The sequence below is a fragment of the Arabidopsis lyrata genome (assembly GCF_000004255.2).
Source record: "Arabidopsis lyrata subsp. lyrata unplaced genomic scaffold ARALYscaffold_8, whole genome shotgun sequence".
In the NCBI taxonomy this organism is placed as follows: Eukaryota; Viridiplantae; Streptophyta; class Magnoliopsida; order Brassicales; family Brassicaceae; genus Arabidopsis; species Arabidopsis lyrata.
The window spans coordinates 11,055,673-11,077,148 of record NW_003302548.1 but is presented as its reverse complement, the minus strand read 5'-3'; the positions used below and the strand labels follow the sequence as shown (position 1 = coordinate 11,077,148).

Below are 21,476 nucleotides of genomic sequence, written 5' to 3'. Positions count from 1 at the left end.
TCCTCCAGCGGCTGCAGGTCTAGTGCTCTCGACTGGATCAGCGGCTACTGCTCTAGAGTTATGGCCTCCTCCAGCGGCTGTTGCTCTGGTGTTCTGACCCCCACCATGGCCTCGTGAAGATTTACCTTTAGGAGCCATGAAAATCGCAGTTTGAGTCGAAATTTAGGGTTTGAGACAATCGATTCGAACCCAGAGGAAAGGAACGAAGTGATTTGAGACTGAGATTCGAAGAATTGAGAAGATTTGAAGACTTTTGAGGAGATTTGAGAAGAAAATCGAAAATCGTAGTGAAGTGGATTTCACAAACCGTAGCTAAATAGTCGCACTATTGGTCGGCAAATAGTTGCACTATTCGTCGCACAATAGTTGCTAAATGAACAATAGTTACAAAATGGTGGCAAAACTGCGACCGTTTTGTGACTTTCGTCTATTAGTCACAAGACAAAATTTATAAATCTACACATTGTGATCCAAAATGGTGATATATATCACTCAAAAACACTCATATTAGTGTTATAGAGGACATATATTAGTTTAAGGTTGAAAAACTTATTAAAACTCAAGTAATATAGATATTTTACTAAATCCCTAAACATTACTCATAAGAGTACCAAATTAGTCGCAACATCGGTCGGCAAATAGTTACAACTGTTGTCGCAAAATAGTCGCAAACTTAGTAATAGTTACAAAATAGTGGCAATTTTGCGACGGTTTTGTGACTAGTATCTTCTAGTCACAAGATAAAATTTAGAAATCTACACATAGTGATCCAAAATGGTGATATATATCACTCAAAAACACTCATATTAGTGTTATAGAGGACATATATTAGTTTAAGGTTGAAATTTTTTGTAAAATTCAAGTTATATAGATATTTTACTAAATCTCTAAACATTACTCATAAGAGTAATGTAACAAGACAAAGATATTTGAATGTTTTGAATGTTTTGTTTTTAAACATCAATATTTATGTCTTTGGTTAAGATTTTATTACTAAGTAACATCAAATAAGTGTAGAATTATTTAACTTTATATGCAAACAAATTTAAAATGTGAAAATTGAGAAAACAAAAATCGAGGGTTGGTACATAGTCGCAAAACGGTCGCTATCTCAAGTGCCAGTCGCAAAAAAGTCGCAAAATCTTCAGGTGCTAGTCGCAAAATACGTACTACTTAGCGACTAAAATAAAAATTGGTCGAGAACAAGAGTTTCAATATATGTTCGTCGCAACTTCGTCGCACATTTGCGACTGATTAGCGACGTTATTTAAAATGTACAAAAAAAACTTGGGTAGATTCGAACTGTTGTCCTATAAGTCCAAGGGGAAGAATGTTGCCAAATTGCCAGAATACTTAATCGGTAGATTGGTAGAAACATTAGTATATATAATAGTTTTTTGATTTTTTGGTTTGTTATAGAGGACCATATATTGCTTTAAGGTTGAAAAACATTGCAAATCCCTAAACATTATACCATATACATAAGTAATATAGAGTTTATACTCAATCTCTAAACATTATACCCTTCTGAATTTCACATTTGGTCGCTAGTTAGTTGCACAACAGTGTCAAATAAAAAAATTGGGGAGAAATCTAAACCGCCCAAACACTTAGCAAAAATCTTAGAAATTTCGCGATTAGTATCAAATTCGTCACAACATTGGTCGGAAAATAGTTGCAAGAATTGTCGCAATATAGTCGCTACCTGAACAATATTTACAAATTAGTGGCAATTTTGCAACTCTTTTGTGACTGTCGACTATTAGTCACAAGCCAAAATTTAGAAATCTACACATTGTCATCCAAAATGGTGATATATATCACTCAAAAACACTCATATTAGTGTTATAGAGGACATATATTAGTTTAAGGTTGAAAAACTTATCAAAACTCAAGTAATATAGATATTTTACTAAATCCCTAAACATTACTCATAAGAGTATCAAATTAGTCGCAACATTGGTTGGCAAATAGTTACAACTGTTGTCACAAAATAGTCGCAAACGTAGAAATAGTTACAAATTGGTGGCACTTTTGCGACAAGATAAAATTTAGAAATCTACACATAGTGATCCAAAATGGTGATATATATCACTCAAAAACACTCATATTAGTGTTATAGAGGACATATATTAGTTTAAGGTTGAATTTTTTTGCAAAACTCAAGTAATATAGATATTTTACTAAATCTCTAAACATTACTCATAAGAGTAATGTAACAAGATAAAGAGATTTGAATGTTTTGAATGTTTTGTTTTTAAACATCAATATTTATGTCTTTGGTTAAGATTTTATTACTAAGTAACATCAAATGAGTGTAGAATTGTTTAACTTTATATGCAAACAAATTTAAAATGTGAAAATTGAGAAAACAAAAATCGAGAGTTGGTAAATAGTTGCAAACTGGTCGCCTTATCAGGTGTCAGTCGCAAAATCTTCAGGTGCTAGTTGCAAACCGGTCGCTATCGCTGCTTTTTTAACGTGTTTTATACCAACTTTTTCTAACTAATTTGCAACAAAAGTGTAACTATAACAAGTGGTTGTTAACTAGTTGCACATTTGAGACTACATTGCGACGATCATTTGAGACCAAAAATTGAGTCGCACATCAGTCGCATATCAGCCACCCATTTGCGACTATAATAAATTAGTCTGTAATCGGTCTTAAAATCATCGCAAATTAACGACCAAGTAAAGACCGTTTGTTTTAGTCGCGGAATAGCAACTATATTCCATCGGTCAATATTGTGGTCGCTAAATGGTCGTTCAGAAGTCACAAAATAGTCGCAAACATTTGCGACTAATAATTCGGTCGCAAAGTTTAGTTACAAAACGCAGGTTTTCTTGTAGTGTTGCATAAAACATATCTGCTATCATTATATAAGTCATTCCAACAATTTCTTTTTTTATCAATAAAACTGCTATCATACAACAGATTTGTCGTAATCTATCTGAAATTTGTCGTTATATACAAAAATCTGTGATAACATAAAACAATTCGGTTGCGACTATATGTCATTCTAGCAATTTATATTTTTATATAATACATCTGCTATCACAAAAACGGAGCGACCAACCCGGATGACGGAATTACGGCCCATTAGTCTCTGCAATGTTGGTTATAAAGTTATTTCAAAAATCCTTTGTCAAAGACTTAAGACGGTACTACCAAAACTTATTTCGGAAACCCAATCGGCTTTTGTAGAAGGACGACTAATCTCAGATAATATTCTTATAGCTCAGGAGATGTTTCATGGTCTGAGAACTAACCAGTCCTGTAAAGAAAAATTTATGGCTATTAAAACAGATATGAGTAAGGCTTACGATCGGGTTGAATGGAAGTTTATCGAAGAATTATTGAGGAAGATGGGATTCTGCGAAAAGAGGATTTTGTGGATGATGTGGTGTATCACAACAGTCCAATATAGAGTTCTTCTTAATGGACAACCCCGAGGACTAATTATTCCGGAAAGAGGATTAAGACAAGGAGATCCTTTATCTCCTTACTTATTTATTTTATATACGGAAGTGCTTATTGCGAATATAAGGAAAGCGGAACAACAAAAATTAATTACTGGTATTAGAGTATCCACATCTAGTCCTTCGGTATCTCATCTCTTATTTGCTGATGATAGTTTGTTCTTTTGCAAAGCCAATAAAGAACAATGTGGGGTAATTTTGGGGATTCTAAAGCAATATGAAATGGTTTCAGGGCAACAAATTAATTTTTCAAAATCTTCGATTCAGTTTGGCTATAAGAGCATCAGCAGTCGCACAATCAGGTGGGTGTGAGTCTTGGGGTGTAGGTATTAAAAAAACGAAAAAATTGTCTCTCTCTTCACACCCGGGTGTAAGTTTACACTCGGGTGTAACACTTTTTCTCTCTATCTCTCTCTTTCTTTCTCTTTCTCTTTTCTCTTTTGCTTTAAATTATAATACTAAAAAAATACTTACACCCACACAAACACATTTGCCACTGCTGATGGTCTAAGGTGGATGATTCTATTAAGGCATAAATAAAAGCAGTTCTAGGAATTCAAAACCTCGGGGGTATGGGATCTTATCTTGGTTTACCTGAAAGTCTTGGTGGATCGAAGACCAAGATCTTTTCTTTTGTCAGAGATAGACTTCAGGCTAGAATAAATGGTTGGTCAGCCAAAATTTTTATCAGAGGTAGATTCATCTTCTTATCCATGGATAATTTAGTACATTTGGATAGCAAGGAATGAAAAGATCTTTGACAATGTGGATAAAGATCCATTAGAGATCTTACGCTTTGCGGAGAAAGAGGCGCGATCGTGGCAGTTAGCTCAAATTGAGCTTCATACTGATAACCATGATTTTTTCGATAATGAAAATCAAAATCGAGTGAGGGAAATCTCACTGGATTCTAACTATTCAGGATATCGTTGTTTCATAGATGGATCATGGAAAGGAACCGATACATTTTCAAGAACAGGATGGTATTGTACATCATCAAATGGAGAGATGCCAACCATGGGAGCTGCCAACATCCGTAGAAGTCTATCTCCTCTACATACAAAAGTCGAAGCTCTTCTTTGGGCGATGAAGTGTATGATTGGTGCTGACAACCAAGATGTAGCTTTCTTTACAGACTGTTCAGATTTGGTGAAGATAGTGTCTTCTCCAACCGAATGGCCGGCTTTTTCAGTGTACCTGGAGGACCTTCAGAGTGACAGGAAAGAATTTTCAAGTTTTTCTTTATCTTTAATTCCTCGTAGCGCAAATGTAAAAGCAGATAAATTGGCTCGACAAGTTCGTACCGAACCGCTTCACATCACTTATGTAAACAACATTCCGCAAGATTGGCTCTTTTGAGTGTTTAATTTAAGTTGTTGACAAAAAAAATCTGCTATCACTCTCCAGATTTTTGTTTAAAAAAACAAAAACTGTCATAACCTAAAATAAATCTGTTATCACTAATAAGTCAAACTAGTTATTTCTTTTTTATTAACAACTCTGCTACATTATGACAGATTTTTATCAAAAAAATATAAGTTTGACGCCATTGAAAACATATATCTGTTACACATTTTAATAAATCTGTAAAATTACGAAAGTTTGTGGTGTCATCATAATATAAGTCTGTCGTGTGGAATAAATATGCTACAAATTAAAAATCTGTCGTAACCATATTCAGAAAAGTCGGTGGGAGGAAACAAATCTGGCGCAGAAAATCTGTCATAGCCAATTAAGTAGATTGTTTTTTCCAAAAAATTTCACCAACGTTTTTAAAAAAAATTGAGGGTAATTTTGACTTTTATTTTTTTCCTAACAAAGCCAAAAAGAGTATTTTGGTCATAAAAATAACTAGATTAACCTTTAAATTTTATGAGTTATTCTAGTAATTAAACCTAAATTTTGGGTCAAACTAGTTTTTTTTAAGGCCTTTTTTTAAACACCGCTTCTGGTTATTTCTGCTCTCCGCACTAATAGTATTATCATTATGGGTACGAAATATTGACACAAAAATGATACATGTATATATAATTAATAGAGATTTCTTTCTTTTTTTCTGATCACCAAAAAAAAGTGATTTATTAAAAATATCCAAAATGTTAATACTTAATACGATTGAATAAGAAGGAAAAAATATTGCTCAGGATTTTTTATCAGTTTCAATTTAAATGCAAATACACTTTACACTCTTTCTCTAAGATGAGGAACAATTACGAATCCAAATTATTGAATCTTATGACCAAAATTAAAAAACAGTAAGATCGTTTTTTCCACTATGTAACTGGAATACTCTCCCTCCGCATAAGATCTCGTCAGCAAGATCAGTTTCATTACAAATACTTCTTTCACGTTGGATTCCAATTATGCTTGTAACGCTTGTTAGTGAGATTCATGGGCCGTTTTCCTTTCTATATATGTAGCATCGATGCATCTGAATTGTCTCTCACTTCTTGTGATAAGTATAACTCTGAAATAAAACAAAAGAAAAACATAAAAAAGATAGAAATAGCATAAATGCATAATCTCTAAACAACGCCAACCCACAATAGTTTAACAGAAAATTTAGCTGGAAACATGATAAGAACATAAACATACTCTTTCAGTTAACAAACAAAAACATAAGAAGAACCGAAAATAATAAGAACAATTACTTTGGTCATACGTTCGGAGTTAAAATATATATAGAAACCATTGTACCTTGGTGATTGTTGTCTTGACATTCAATATGATTAAATCTCTTGATTTGGCATATGTTAAAATATATATAGAAACCATTGTACCTTGGTGATTGTTGTCTTGACATTCAATATGATTAAATCTCTTGATTTGGCATATGTTCACAACATTACCTATAAAATATTTGAAATAGAGAATACATGTCAGATTAGAATGTAAAAAATAAAACTGATACAAATTAAATATAATCTAGATATTCTATGAATGGATCAATGATTAAAAAGACTTTTGCTTCACCACTTACACGAATATGTTCCTAAGGCTGATGATAAGGTAGTATAAAACAATTTTAGATGATTCATGTATATCATCCAAAAGTCACTAAATCCAACAATCTGTATGTTAACCAATCGAAAGGATCATTACGTCCTTCTACTCCTATTTTCCCATCTGCTGAGGCTACCATTGTAAGGAATATATATTAAAAGAATAAAAAAGAGTGTAAGTTGATGTGAATATATTGACAAGAAGAAGATTAGGAAGTTTATCAACAACCGTTTTGTCAAGATGAATAATTCAAGCCAGGAATCAAGAGCAGCCAAGGTGCATTATCTCATGTGTTTCTTGGAGACATTTTAGAACATCAGGTAAATAGAATTTCCTGAACTAGAGTACTCAAGTATTTGGTAGTACTGGTAGGAAGCAATACTGTTCAAAGTAAATATATTTTCAATGCTTGACATGTATCACCAAACTTGCTCGCCATCTCACCAGCTGGTCCCATGGATACTGCAACACCAATGTTAGTCATCAATGTCTGCATTACATGATTTTTGTTACTATCCAAGAATCGTAGACAAAAATGGTATAGATAACAGTAAATATTCTTGACTAATTTTGGAATGAAATATCTAAAATAACAAGGGAATTATAGAAAAAAATCATGAATTCATAGAAGTTATAGTTGGTTGGATTTATTAGTCTCTTCTAGAATTTTAGTTACAACTTCAGCTGACTCCAAACTCATCTACAAAACTCTGAAAAGACTCATTTCAACTCTAAAGCTTAAAATAAATTTCCGCAAAAGAATTGATAAATTGATGAGAGTAAAGAACACAAAAGTGTTTAGGAAGAATTATAATAGACTCTCATTAGAATTATGGTACAAAATACATTCTCTTATATAGAGATAGATTGCCTAATCTAAGATAAATATAAATGTAAATAATATATTTAGAGATAATGTTAAACTTCCTAAACTTAAGATATGATAACTTCTAGATCCTTCTCGATCTTCATGATTTCCATAATCTTGGACGATCATCTCGACCGTCGATCTCGGTCGTTCTCCGGTTCTCCCAATAAGAATTGTACATCACCTTTCAATCAGGACTCTCAAAGCCTTAAGAAGATTTGAAATTGACGTTTGAACAACTCTCTTTTGAGCTGTAGTCCTTCAGAAAATTAGGGGTAATCTTGCTACTGATGATATAAGTAGAGTAAGTTAAGAGAATCCACAAAAATGTACTTCAAAAAGTTTTTTTTTTCTTTCTTTCTTATATTCGGCTTCAAGTCACTTAGTAGTGCAGGTCTGACATCATTACGAAACCCATTGAAGTCTGCAAACAGAAATAACACCGTTTAATTCACTCATTAAGATATGTTCTTCAAACAAAACAACTTAGACAGAGCAAACGTCGCTAAAAATAATTGTAAGTCACTTGAACCAACAATCTTGTGTAAAGCACCCAAAAGTTTGATTGTAGCATGTCTGGTGGTAGCTGTAACATCCTTACAAATATATATCAAAGCTTATCAAATGGACAGAAAAATAACTTTGATACTACACTGAAGTTTAATAAACAGGGAAATAAGGAGCTGGAAATTTCTAAGTTGCGAAAATTTCAAAACCTTAAGTTTGAAAAGTGTGGCACCAAAGTCATCAACTACCGTAACCAATACATAACAAGCCTTCACTAAGAACCTTGGGATTATTGTGCTCTTTCATGCTTTTTAAAAGCTACAAAGAAAAGCCATGAATCATCATTTTGATATTATTAATATGAAAGTCAAAGAAAAGTTAACGAACCAACACATAACCTCTTGTTATCAAATCCAAGACCAAATGATTCGTAGAATGCAGTAGGCCACTCATAGCAGAGGATCGTTTCTTTATATCTACGACGTGTTCATTAGTGCCTAGAAATGATAGAAAAACTCAACCAAATAATTTAAGAACAAATTCTGTAAGAAAAAAAAAAAAGAATTGACGTTAGAATAGAGCATTAATGACCTAAAGGTAGCTATTTCGTCGTATGATACTAACATGTAATGCAAAGTACAACACATTTCTTAGGAAATTTTGCCGCAGTCCAAGATATGTGAGTAATGATTTCAATGACTTGTGTAGTGAAAATTGAAGAATAATCACTTAAAATGAACTAACCTCTCAAGTAAAACGAAAAATGAGATATAGAAAGAGATAAGAACCAGTTAAGCCGTTTCTTGTCAACTGACTCTCAAGATCTCAGAAAAAACATCATTACTACCCAACAGTCTAGACAAAAAAGGTAGAGATAACAATATATATTCATGACTATTTTTGGATTAAAAATTCTAAAATCACAGAGAATTATATAAAATATCCTCACTTCATACCAGTTCCAGTTGGCTGGATACGTTTACTCGCCTCTTCCAGAATTTTATTTACAGCTTCAGTTAACTCCAAACGCATCTACAAATTTGGAAAGACTCAGTTTCAATTCTAAAGCTTAAAATAAATTTCCGCTAAAAAATTTATCTTCTCCTAAAGCAGTCATCCTCTCATTTGTTATCAATATACAAGAACCTTATATAATCTATATATATTACCTATCATTCACACATGAAACAAACTTTCTTCATACCTATCATCCACAAATGAAATAAGCTTTTTCTTCATACTGGTTTTTCAAATGTAAGTAACAACCTTCAATGAGAAAATGCAAAATAATCTCAGTCCAGAATAGAAGCCTAAACCTATGCTTCGTACTATCTAAAACAACATGAATAGAGTTATATGTTAGCTCAACAACATAAACTTCTTAAAGAAGCTTAAAAAAAAATCAATCATCTAAAGGGCTTCTAAACTGTATCCTAAAGAAAACAAACGAAGAAAATTATACCGTCACATACATATATGCCTCTAAATCAGTTTTTCGTCAGAAAATTCAATCAAACGGAGAATATATATGAGATAATCAGTTCAAGTCAAACTAAATATTTTTTATCGTGAAAATGTACATAAACAACATAGAGCTCTGAGTAATCCATGCTTACCGTATATCTCTCTGTCCATTTTACTTTCTTTCTCTGCACACATAAAACCTGCAAAACAAAAACAGAGCACATGAGAAACTAACATATGTTAAGATCAGATATAGATACAAAGATTGACAACTCAAGATTGATAACCTATCAACCCCGTCTCGACGTCCCTGTGCGTAAACTCCAACCACGGCTTACCAGATTAAGATTAAGAAATAAGACAGCAATGTCTCCGAATAGCAGATTAAGAAATTGTATTAGTGACTGGCATTACCCCAGAAATAAGCTAAGTTGAGTAACAGGCAAATCAAGGGGCATCTAACACTACTTACCGCAACTTTAGTGACACCCCAACAAGTAATCTGCCGTCTCAAAAATTAAAATTTTCCCTTTTTGTCTGTCTCATTTCTTCAAGCAAAGTAGACTTGAACGACCTGTAACATCAAAAAAGTAAATCATCACAACAAGAACAAGAATCAAACCGGAGACAAAGTGATGTTAAACAAATCTAAACCGAAAACACGGCAGCAGAATTTTTTTTTATCTTTGATTACAAGCCACCACGTCCTCCTACACTGTCGCTCTCTCTTGACTTAGCTTCCTTCACGGTGAAGCGACATTCATCAAGCTCTTTCCGGATCATCCTTCGATAACATCCCATTGAGGATTTCTTGTCGTTGAAGATCACGAAAGGAATCCCCTTGATCTTCCAGTCTCGGAATCGGCATTAACAGAATAAGAAAGTTTGTAAGTTGCTGTAATTATAATAACAAGTAGAAGATAATTAAGGAAGATTATCACCAACCGTTTTGTCAAGATGTACAGTACCAAGCCACGAATCAAGAGCAGCCAAGGTGCATTCTCTCATTTGTTTCTTGGAGACACTTTGGAACATCATATAGATTGGATTACTCAAGTATTTGGTACAGGTAGGAAGTAATAATGTACAGAGTAACATATATTTTCAGTGCTTGACATGTATCACCAAGAAGATACAAAATTGACGTTTGAACAACTCTCTTTTGATCTGTAGCCCTTAAGAATATTAGGGGTAATATTTCTACTGATGAACATAATATAAGTAGAGCAAGAAATACAAAACTTAAGACAATCCACACAAATGTACCTCAAAAGGGTTTTTTTTTTCTTTCTTTTTCATACGTCAAGTGCACTTAGTAGTGTAGGTCTGACATCATTAAAAAACCCCTTTAAAGTCTGCAAACAGAAATATCACAGTTTAATTCAATTATTAAAGATAAAACAAGTTAGACAAAGCAGAAGCATCTTAAAGGAATTCTTAGTCACCTGAACAAACAAACTTGTGTAAAGCACCCCAAAATTTTGATTGTAACATTTCTGGTGGGAGCTGTAACATCCTTACTAAAATCTATCAAGGCTTGTCAAATGGACAGAAAAAGCTCTTTTCTTCGATATTGCACTGCAGTTTAATAATCAGGGAAATCAGGAGCTGGAAATTTCTAAGTAGAAAAAACTTCAAAACTTTAAAATTCAAAAGTGAGGCACCACAGTCATCAACTGCTGAAACCATCCATAACAAGCCTTCACTAAGAACCTTGGGATTCTTGTGCTCCTTCATGTTTTTTAAAAGCTACAAACAAAAGCCATGAATCATCATTGTGATCTTACTAATATGAAAGTCAATGAAAAGTTACCGAACCAACACGGAACTTCTTGATATCAAATTTAGGACCAAATGATTCGTAGAATGCAGTAGGCCACTTCATAGCAGAGGATCGTGTCTTTATATCTACAACTTGTTCATTAGTGCCTATGAATGATAGAAAAACACGGCCAAATAAGCTAAGAACAAATTGTGTAAGAAAAAAATAGAACTGACGTTAGAATAGAGCATTCATCAACTAAAGGTAGCTTTTTCGTCGTATGATACTAACCTGTAATGGAAAGTACATCACATTTCATAGGAAACTTAGCCGCAGTCCAAGATATGTGAGTAATGATTCCAATGACTTGATGAATAACCACTTAAAATGAACTAACCTCTCAAGTAAAACGAAAAATGAGATATAGAAAGAGATAAGCACCAGTGATGAAGAGAGCTCCATTTTCTGGTTTTACAAGAGAACCTACTGTTTCAATCGCTTTAAGACCCATTTCCGCATGCTAAAAATGAAAAGATGAATAAGATATTAACACCAAAAAGGTCTGAAAGAAGGATTTATAGTCAAAATACATAACCAAAGTGTATAATGTATTTATACGTACCTAGATATCTTCAGGTGGTTCAACTTTCATTTCATACAGATCCACTTGTTTTTTCCTCCACTCGGTTTCCCAGTCCCAACCTTCTTGGTCACATTCTAAATCTTTGAAACACATTTCCAAACGTCAAAGCTTTTAATGGTTCTGGAAAAAACATCGTTTGTATGAACAGAAAAAAAAGAAACGAAGAGGAGAGAACATGTTAATCAGATAACCACATGATGGAGAGGTACTTCGAACAAATCATGGTTTTACTTTTTCAAGCCTTGGATATCTTTGATATTCTTTTCAATCTTAATGTACAGATATTTGTGTTCTATCCATGAATAGAACAAGTTAAGATTTGTTCTTGTCAACTGACTCTCAAGATCTCAGAAAAACATCATTACTACACAACAGTCTAGACAAAAAAGGTAGAGATAACAATAAATATTCATGACTAATTTTGGATTAAAAATTCTAAAATCACAGAGAATTATATAAAATATCCTCACTTCATACCAGTTCCAGTTGGCTGGATACGTTTACTCGCCTCTTCCAGAATTTTATTTACAGCTTCAGTTAACTCCAAACGCATCTACAAATTTGGAAAGACTCAGTTTCAATTCTAAAGCTTAAAATAAATTTCCGCTAAAGAATTGTTTGGTTTAGACAACAAAAGAAAAATTCTTTGATTTGAAACACAAGATATCCATAAATTAAGACAACCCACACAAATGTACCTTAAAAGAGATTTTTTTGTTCTTCTCATATTCGGCGTCAAGTCCACTTAGTAGTGTAGGTTTGACATCATTAAGAAACCCTCTGAAGTCTGCAAACAAAAAATTTTAATTCAGTTATTAAGATATGTTTTTCTAACAAAACAAGTTAGCCAAAGCATAAACAACTTAAGGAATTCTTAGCCACCTGAACCAACAAACTTGTGTAAAGCACCCAAAAGTTTGACGGTAACATTTCTGGTGGGAGCTGTACAAAAATCTAGTCAAATGGACATAAAAAGCTCTTTGTCGTAATGAAAACAACTTAGATACTGAACTGCAGTTTCATAAATAGGGAAACCTGGGCTGCAAAGTTCTAAGTAGGGAAAAATTCAAAACCTTAAGTTTTTGTCATTTTGGGATTCTTGCCAAAACAATACGTAACAAGCCATGAATCACTATGAACCTTGGGATTTTTGAGCTCTTTCATGTTTTTTTAAAAGTTACAAACAAAGCCATGAATCATCATTGTGATCAGATTAATATGAAAGCTAAAGACAAGTTACTGAACCAGCACATACCCTCTTGAAAACAAATCCATGACCAACAGCTTCGTAGATACTAGGGCACTTCATAGCAGTGCCTGCAAATGATAGAAAAACTCAGCCAAGGGAGCTAAGAACTAATTCTGTAAGAGAAAACACAATCGAACTGACGTCAGAATATGACACATTTTTTAATTGAAGGTAGCTTTTTCCTTATATGATACTAACCTGTAATGCAAAGTATGACACATTTCTTAGGAAATTTTACCACAGTCCATTTCCAATATATGTGAGTGATGATTTCAATGACTTGGGGGAGGGGGACGGATTCCAAAAATATATATAAGAAGATTTTAGATGGAATACCTGCATATATTTCTCATCCCAACCAGGAACTCCACACAACAACCAGACCAAGATTTCGACTTACTTGTCTAGTTCTTCTAGACCTTGTATCTCCTCTTACAAAGCCAAATTTGCTGTACGACAATAGAATTCAAAAAAACTAACCAAGCTAACAAATACCTTCAAGTTTTTCTTTCCATACAAAGAGCCCTAGTATCTGGTTTTACTAGAGAACCAACTGCTTTCAATCTTAAGACCCATCTCGGTAGGCTAAATTGAAAATAAGAACAAGATATTAACACCACAACTGTAAGAAGGATGAGTCAAAATACATAACCATTTATAAGTATATTAATATGTACCTTGACATCTTCAAGTTATTATAAACTTTCATTCCATATAGATCCGTCATTTTTGGCTCCACGTGATTAAACTCTACCGTCTCTTTCTATTGACTGGCTTCGTTCACGGTGAAGCTACGGTCATCAAGCTCTTTCCTGATCATCTCTTTGATAGCATCCCATGGAGTTATTGTCGTTGAAGATCACGAGTCAGAATCCCCTTCATCATCCAGTCTCGGATTCTGCATTAACAGAATACAAAAGACGGTTAGTTGCTGTAATTATATAAACAAGATGATAAGGAAGATATCACCAACCGTTTTGTCAATTTGCACAATACCAAGCCACCAATCAAGAGAAACCAAGGTGCAGTCTCTCATGTGCTTCTGGGAGACATTTTGGAACATTGGTTGATAGAATTCCTTGAAGTAGATTACTCAAAATATTTGGTAACAGTTGGAGGCTGTAATACTGTACAGAGTAAAATATATTTTTTAATGCGTGACATGTATCACCAACCTTGCTCGCCTTCTTGACAGTTGATCCCATGGCTACTTTAACACCAATAGTAATCAACCTTGCTCGCCTTCTTGACAGTTGATCCCATGGCTACTTTAACACCAATAGTAATCTCAAAGCCTTTAAGAAGATTTGCAACATACGTCTTAACAACTATTTTTGGAACCGCAGTCCCCGAATGAACAGAATATTAAAAAGATTAGGGGTAATCTTGCTACTGATGAACAGAATATAAGTAGAGCAAGAAAACCAAGAAATCCAAAAATTAAGACAATCCACACAAATGTACCTTTAAAAGATTTTTCTCATATTCAGCGTCTTAGTAGTGCAGGTTTGACTTCACTACGAAACCTTTTGTAGTCTGCAAACATATGTTCTTCTAACAAAACAAGTTAGAATAAGCAGAAGCAGCTTAAAGGAATTCTTAGCGACCTGAACCAACAAACTGATGTAAAGCACCCAAAAGTTTGATTGTAAGATTTATGGTGGCAACTGTAATATCCTTACAAAAATCTATCAAATCTTGTCGAATGAACAGAAATATCACCTTGTCATAATGAAAATAACTTAAGTAAAAACAGGGAAATCAGAGCTGGAAATTTTGAAGTAGAGAAATATTCAAAACCTTGGGTTTCAAAAGTGGGACACCAACTCATCAACTGTCGAAACCATCTACAACAATAGAATTGACAGTATCCATAAATCAAGAATCACCATTGTGATCAGATTAATATGAAATTAGTCAAAGAAAAGTTAACAAACCAGAGGACAGTTCATAGCAGACTCGTGTCTTTATATCTGCAACTTGTTCATTATTGCCTGCAAATGATAGAAAAAATCAGCCAAATGAGCTAAGAACTAATTCTGTAAGAAAAAGAAAAATAAAACTGACATCATAATACAACATTCTGAAACTAAAAGTAGCAGTTTCCTCATATGATACTAACCTGAAATGCAAAGTATGACACATTTCTTAGGAAACTTTGCCGCAATCCAAGATATGTGAGGAATGATTATAATAAGCATACCTGCACATATTTCGATACTTCAAACCATTTGCAAAAGTATGGACTGATCCAATACTGAAGAAGCCACTTAAAATGGAGATCAAATGTCTTGTAGCACTCTTCAATTCCATGTTCAACATCAAAACGAGACTCAGTTAATAAGAAGATTATATCACGTTTAACACAACACAATAACATCAAGTGGAACTGTCAGCATTCTAGAGTAGATAAACTTACCCTCCATCAATTTTCATTACTGAAGCAATGATCTCTCCTTCATATTAACTAGGAGGTTGGCTATTGAGACCCAAATAACACTTATTTCTCTACAATAGGAAGCATACAAGACTACGTTAAACTCACGAAATAAGACAGCAATGTCTCCACATATCAGATTAAGAAATTGGATTAGTGAGTGGTATTACCAGTCAAGTAACGTAGCAAATCAAGACGGTTTTGGTGACTGGCCAACAACTAATCATAGAACATGAAACAATCTGTAACATCAGCATAAGAACAAGAATTAAACCGGAGACACATGAACAAATCTAAACCAAAAAAAAAGCATCACAAAACCATTCACGGGGAAGCTACGGCCATCAAACTCTTTCCCGATCATCTCTTCGATATCATCCCATTAAAGATTTATTGTCCTTGAAGATCCCGAATCATAATCCCCTTGATCTTCTAATTCTCGCGATCTGTCAAAACCAAAATCACAAAACTATCAGAGAGATGGTATCGATGAAATAACAAAATCGATCTACCTCTGGGTTCACGAAAACAGGAATATTAACGTACCAATTGAGATAAATTAGGTAAGATTAACAAAGAGCGAGAGACAGAGTAACGATAATCGAATCAAGTAAACATGTCAATCTTGGAATCAGAATGATTGGAATTGCCTCGACGGAACCCTAAATCTGGGAGTTTGATCACTCGTGTGACTCACTTTAGAAACGAGAACGTCCTTTCTAGTGTTTGATCGTCGGTGGCCCAAGCAAAGCCGCCGGGAAAAAGCACCGGTACGTAATAGGAGAATTTGGGGTTTCAAAAAAAGGGAAGTTATTAGAGAGAGGGAGAGAGAGAGATTGTTTACGTTTTTCTTCCTCAAACGGCTATTTGCTTCTGTTATATAGAAGATCCAAATTTTGAAAAGGAAGATCACAAGACAAAAATATCCGTTTTAGAAAATAAATAATTAAATTCCAGCGTTGTACACGTCATAATTGTTAGCTGCGAAAGACCTAAACCAAGATTTTAAAATTTTGGTTTAGTAAAGGCGTGACATTTTTTGGTTAAGACTAACCATGATCATCTTATAAACGATTTTAGATTGGTTCGGCTTGGTCTAACATGTGACCTCAATTAACCCAATTAGTCCCCTACTTCTTAAGACTAGATTTTGTACCCGCGTGCGTTGCGCGGAATTTTGATTTAAAATTTCTTTTATTAATATAAACTTTTTAGCATAAAATATAATCATTAAAATTTAAAAAATAAATATTTGAGCATAAATATAATAAACGATATACAACATATATATTGTCGGCGATAATGTTTCCTTGACAAATAAATGGTTTGATATATATCATGTGGTAACAAAGATCACTTAAAAAATTCGCGAAAAGAATAAACGGCATTGAAGACCATCTAATGATCATTTATCTTATCTCTAAAAGTTTATTTCGTATTCATATTCCATGAAGACATTTCTTTAAAAGTTTTGACGTTAATTATCGATTGTTGACCTAATTGTAGATATTATTTATGATAAAATGTTGATCGAACATAACATCATTCTATATAAAATGTGAATATACCGAGTTTCATGAACATTATTTAGTCTAAAGGTAGATCTATAATACCATGTTGCTAAAACAGATTTAGCGAACTTGTTTTACCCATCAAAGCAAGTGCAGCGAGCAATAAGATAATTCTCGATTACATGATTACATGACCAAACGGTAAAGTCCAACTTTGAATCTAATAATCTGTTTAATAATGTATTTCATGTATTTTTCTAAGAACTCATTCGTTTCACACAATGAATGAGATCTCAAAGATTTTACTTTAGTCTTGTGCATTATCTTTCTAAGTTTTAGAAATTTATTTTTACACACTTTTAACTACCAATTTTTTCGTCATCTTCTATGATAAACTCGTTGTCTCTCGACATCTACTTTTTCACCTTTTATTAACTCACATATAATATATATATGGGGCTTATTATTACTCGATTTGTTTGGATTATGCAGTTCATTCTAGATGTGCAACAAGGAGGGATGTGTGGGATGGACGAGAACTTGAGGATGAGCCTGAAGAAAACGAAGAATGTGAAGAACCATATAGGATTGTGAGTGATGGAGTAATAAATCACTTTAGCCATCGAGAGCATGATCTAAGACTTGAGGATGGTCCTACCGATATACATGATGAATATATGCGTTTCAGAGCATGCGTGCGTCCGGTCTACTCTAACACATTCTATAGTTGTATGCAATGTGATGATTTCATTCTCCACGAAACGTGTGCTAACCTTCCTCGAAAGAAGCAACATGTACTACAAAATCATCAACTTACTCTATACCCTGATGACAACATAGTCATGGATTTTCCGATGCTTCGTGGAGTTTTCTTATGCTCTGCTTGTCACCGACTCTGTAGTGGTTTCAGGTATGAATGTTGCAATATCAAATTAGATGTACGATGCGGTTCAATATTCGAACCATTTTTCTACGAATGTCACCCGCATCCTTTGTTCCAGACTTCACTAGATAGCAAGGTATGTGTGACTTGCAAGCAAGAGTCGGATTATGTTTTGACTTGTATAGATTGCGATTTTGTTTTGGATTTTAAGTGTGCTACTTTACCACCTAAGGTAAGGTATAAATACGATAGACATCCTCTTAAACTATGCTACGATGGAGACAAGGACATCGCCGGTAGTTATTGGTGCGAGATATGTGAGAGAGAAATGGATCAAAAGATAATATTTTACACTTGCGGAAGCTCTGGTCCGACTACTCATATCGAGTTTGTACTGGGAGATTTCAGGTATGTGAAGCTTCGACTACATTTTGAGTTCAATAAAAAGAAATGGGAAGTGGCTTTGAATGGTATTAATCGACCAGGATGCTACAAGTGTGGCTTTCATAGACTAGGAAACTCGGTCATTTCATACCCAACCTATATATTAGTGTTCAATTCATACATGAAAATTTACTATGTGTCAATACATACCCAATCTATTAAAATTTTTAAATTTCATACCCAAACTTATCAAATTGTGCGAAATCACACATCTCTTGTCTCTATTGCTGACTTGGATGCCACGTCGTTTATGACGTTGATGTCGTGGTTGTCACATCCTTCATGACGTCGTTGCCACATCATCATCATTTTAAACAAAAATAATTTTTTTTTTTCTTCTCATTTTTTTCCATCACTATCATCCAACGGAACTATGAAAAAAATTATATATTTGATGTAAAAATTTAAAAATTTGCAATTCTTCTAAAAATCTTCAAATCACTTTTAGTATAAAACATAAACCCTTACAATATATCTTCTAGATTTGAAGATTTTTAGAAAAAGAATTGCGAATTTTGAGTTTAGAAACTCGGTTTAAATATTAGTTTCGGTTCAAATATTAGTTATAAGTCTTGAAAAGAAGATTTTAAATTCTTACATTAAATATATATTTTTTTCAGAATTCCGTTGGATGATAGTGATGGACAAAAAACATAAAGAGAAAAAAAAATAATTTTTATTTTTGTTTAAAATGGTGATGACGTGACAACGACGTCATGAAAGACGTGGCAACCATATCATCAACGTCATCAACGACGTGGCATCCACGTCGGCAGTAAAGACAAAAGTTATGTGATTTCGCATAATTTGATAAGTTTGGATATAAAATTTGAAAATTTTAAAAGATTGGGTATGTATTGGCACATAATAAACTTTCATGCACTACAAGAAAAATGCACATTTTTAACACGACAGAAGTGCTATAATATGTCATTTATAGCGTTTTCATAAATGCTATTTTATGCCCCTGTTATAGTAGGTGCCCCACATACGATAACATTTTTTTAGTATGCTATTGTAAGTCGTTTTATTATAGCATTAACCAAATGCTTTAATATACTTTCTTGTAACACATGTTTTGTGCTGTTTTATATTATGTTGTAGCATTTTTGTTTCGCTATACGAATATATTAATTTGATTTATATAAATTTATAATTGAATCCTATTTTGCATAATTTTTTAAATTGGATTTATATACTATTTATATATTACATAAATCATCAAAATACATAACATTAATATCAAATTAACCAAAACAAGTTTTACATAACATCATACCAAGTCTTATACTAACATCGTAAGTGCCACCAAGTCTTACACAAAATAAACTAACATTAGACAAACTTCTTAAGCTAAGATAGCAACTTGCACTTCGTACATCAGTTTACCTTCATTCCTCCCATGGCCATACCCATCGTAAGCTTGACTTCAGTCTCTTTGCATCTTTCAGTCTTTTAGTGTAAATATATCTCCCTGGAAACATTATGTATTGGCATCCACCAACCTATTCAGTTCAAAAAAACAATACTAAAGTAAATTAGAGATGACTTTTCAATAGTCTGTCCAAGAAAGCAAAACAATTCAGCTAGTTAAGCACCTGCATTCCAAAATGCACGTCTCTAGATATGTATATAAAACTTAAGAAGAAGCTAGTCCCCAAGTATACTAACACTATGATTGATACCAGATCTGCTCCAGTTTCTCTGATCACATGCTCCACGTAATCTCAGACAAGAACATATGATTTGATGTTCATTGCAAGATGGTAACATGATTGTGCATACACAAATCTGAACCTAGATAAGAAATAAAGACCTGAACTTTAAGCTCCACAACTGCAAGCTCATTTTTGATGTTAGTTATCGCATCTTCATGTGTTTTAAGCTGCAAAAATATTTCAGTAGTCAACAAACAAGTTAAATTACTCGTTTTGATACAATGGATGTTTTTACAAAGAAAATAGATGAAGTAAAGTAGCATGTTTCTGTGCCCTAAAATTCACTTACACCTAGGTGATTTATCTTACTTTCATCAAGAATACTTCCATGTGAGTACTAATTAGTATGCAAGAAGCAAAACGAATAAGTAAAACCAACGCCCATTCCAAACACACAAGCCACACTCCAACAAAAATATCCAAAAGAAAAGAGAACCCGTTAGACCCATTAGCTAACTGACAACAAACTTGATCATCGACAACCATTTCACTGTTTCAGTGATACTATTAATTTAAAGAGAATATGAGTTCATAATCGTACCTGGAGACCAACTGATTCGAATCTTAAGCACCCACCAAAGATAAACTATACCTCTTCTCTACTCTTATACGTGTTAATGACTTGGAAGGTAGAATCTTAAGGACCTGCAAGTTTCAACAGCAACACCACAAACCAAAATCAACACAAAACAGTTCAAAACTCTAATTTTTATTCACAACAATGAGATTTTTATTCACAAAACTGTTCTAGTAATACTAATATCAAATGAGATATGTAAATCTAATAGGAATAAGCTTACAGAACACCAAACAATGTTAAGTAACAAGCAAGCCAATAATGAGGCAATTCGTCGAACACCTGGAGGGCATGAAAAGCATCATCAGTTTTTCGGCCAAAAGCTTATAAGATTTTAATCTAACCCAAATCGATCAACTGAACCCTAACAAAATCTAACCCAAGTGCTCATAAATCTATTGAACCCTAACAAAATCGTACCTGCGGATGCAAAAGAGAAGGATAAAGAGGGAGGAGGCTGACACAATTGAAGAACCGAGCGTCGAAGATGGTTTGGGGCTTCAAGCCAACGAAATTGAAAGCTATGGTTTAGGGTATCTGAGGCAAGCGACGAAGATGGAAAATGATTCATTTATAGAATTTAAGAAGAAGAGGAATTTGGGGATGAAATTGATAGAATCCAATAGATCCAGGGGTGTATAATCATATGGAGAGAGTGACGAGGTAAAGGAGAGCTGAGGAGAAATGAATAATCTAGGAAGAAAGGAAGAATCGAGGAAGATAGCGGAGAGGTAAAGGAGAGAAAGAGGATAGAGAAGATATATAGAAATTAGGGTTTGATTTTAATTTGAGCGTTTTCTTATTTTTTTGGCTAAGTGTTGGTGCTCTGGGCAAATTTTTGTTAAATATTTAGCAGTCATAAGTGATTTTAGTTTCGGCTCTGTTATTATAGGGCTTAGCGTTTCTGAAATGCTATAATATAGTTACCAA

General features: G+C 33.7%; 2 protein-coding genes and 2 long non-coding RNA genes across 10 annotated transcripts; 1 reads left to right on the top strand and 3 right to left on the bottom strand.

Moving 5' to 3' along the window:
• Window positions 1-8,413: 8,413 nt before the first annotated feature.
• Window positions 8,414-9,874, bottom strand: LOC110228861. 2 transcript variants are annotated; one of them, XR_002332336.1, is made up of 3 exons: window positions 9,610-9,874; window positions 9,475-9,522; window positions 8,414-8,890 (listed from the first exon to the last, which is right to left on the bottom strand). It is a non-coding gene; the product is annotated as an uncharacterized LOC110228861 (long non-coding RNA). The 2 variants fall into 2 exon arrangements; XR_002332338.1 differs by having other exon boundaries at window positions 9,795-9,874.
• Window positions 9,875-10,986: 1,112 nt separating this feature from the next.
• On the bottom strand, window positions 10,987-16,560 carry LOC9299940. Its single transcript, XR_002332335.1, has 18 exons — window positions 15,960-16,560; window positions 15,735-15,859; window positions 15,584-15,655; window positions 15,396-15,484; window positions 15,099-15,277; window positions 14,914-14,970; window positions 14,441-14,823; window positions 14,152-14,271; window positions 13,950-14,054; window positions 13,654-13,874; window positions 13,313-13,561; window positions 12,983-13,044; window positions 12,610-12,669; window positions 12,426-12,514; window positions 12,205-12,280; window positions 11,707-11,807; window positions 11,376-11,604; window positions 10,987-11,251 (listed from the first exon to the last, which is right to left on the bottom strand). It is a non-coding gene; the product is annotated as an uncharacterized LOC9299940 (long non-coding RNA).
• An 816-nt stretch (window positions 16,561-17,376) lies between these two features.
• Window positions 17,377-18,886, top strand: LOC110225761 (the record flags this gene model as incomplete). Its single annotated transcript, XM_021015732.1, has 2 exons — window positions 17,377-18,330; window positions 18,872-18,886. Coding segments are annotated over 2 exons (969 nt in total), but the record flags the coding sequence as incomplete, so codon positions are not given.
• A 579-nt stretch (window positions 18,887-19,465) lies between these two features.
• On the bottom strand, window positions 19,466-21,255 carry LOC9301679. Of its 6 annotated transcripts, XR_002332326.1 has the most exons (6): window positions 20,967-21,255; window positions 20,770-20,828; window positions 20,511-20,614; window positions 20,068-20,136; window positions 19,850-19,955; window positions 19,466-19,756 (listed from the first exon to the last, which is right to left on the bottom strand). XR_002332326.1 is itself a non-coding variant. In XM_021027043.1 (4 exons), exons 1-4 carry the CDS (start codon window positions 20,453-20,455, stop codon window positions 19,643-19,645), a joined length of 393 nt encoding a protein of 130 aa, XP_020882702.1. In that variant the 5' UTR covers window positions 20,456-20,503; the 3' UTR covers window positions 19,466-19,642. The 6 variants fall into 6 exon arrangements, 2 of the variants coding, with proteins under 2 accessions (XP_020882702.1, XP_002863863.1); XR_002332325.1 differs by lacking the exon at window positions 19,850-19,955 and having other exon boundaries at window positions 20,967-21,251; XR_002332328.1 differs by lacking the exons at window positions 19,850-19,955; window positions 20,770-20,828 and having other exon boundaries at window positions 20,967-21,252.
• Between the last annotated feature and the right edge of the window lie 221 nt (window positions 21,256-21,476).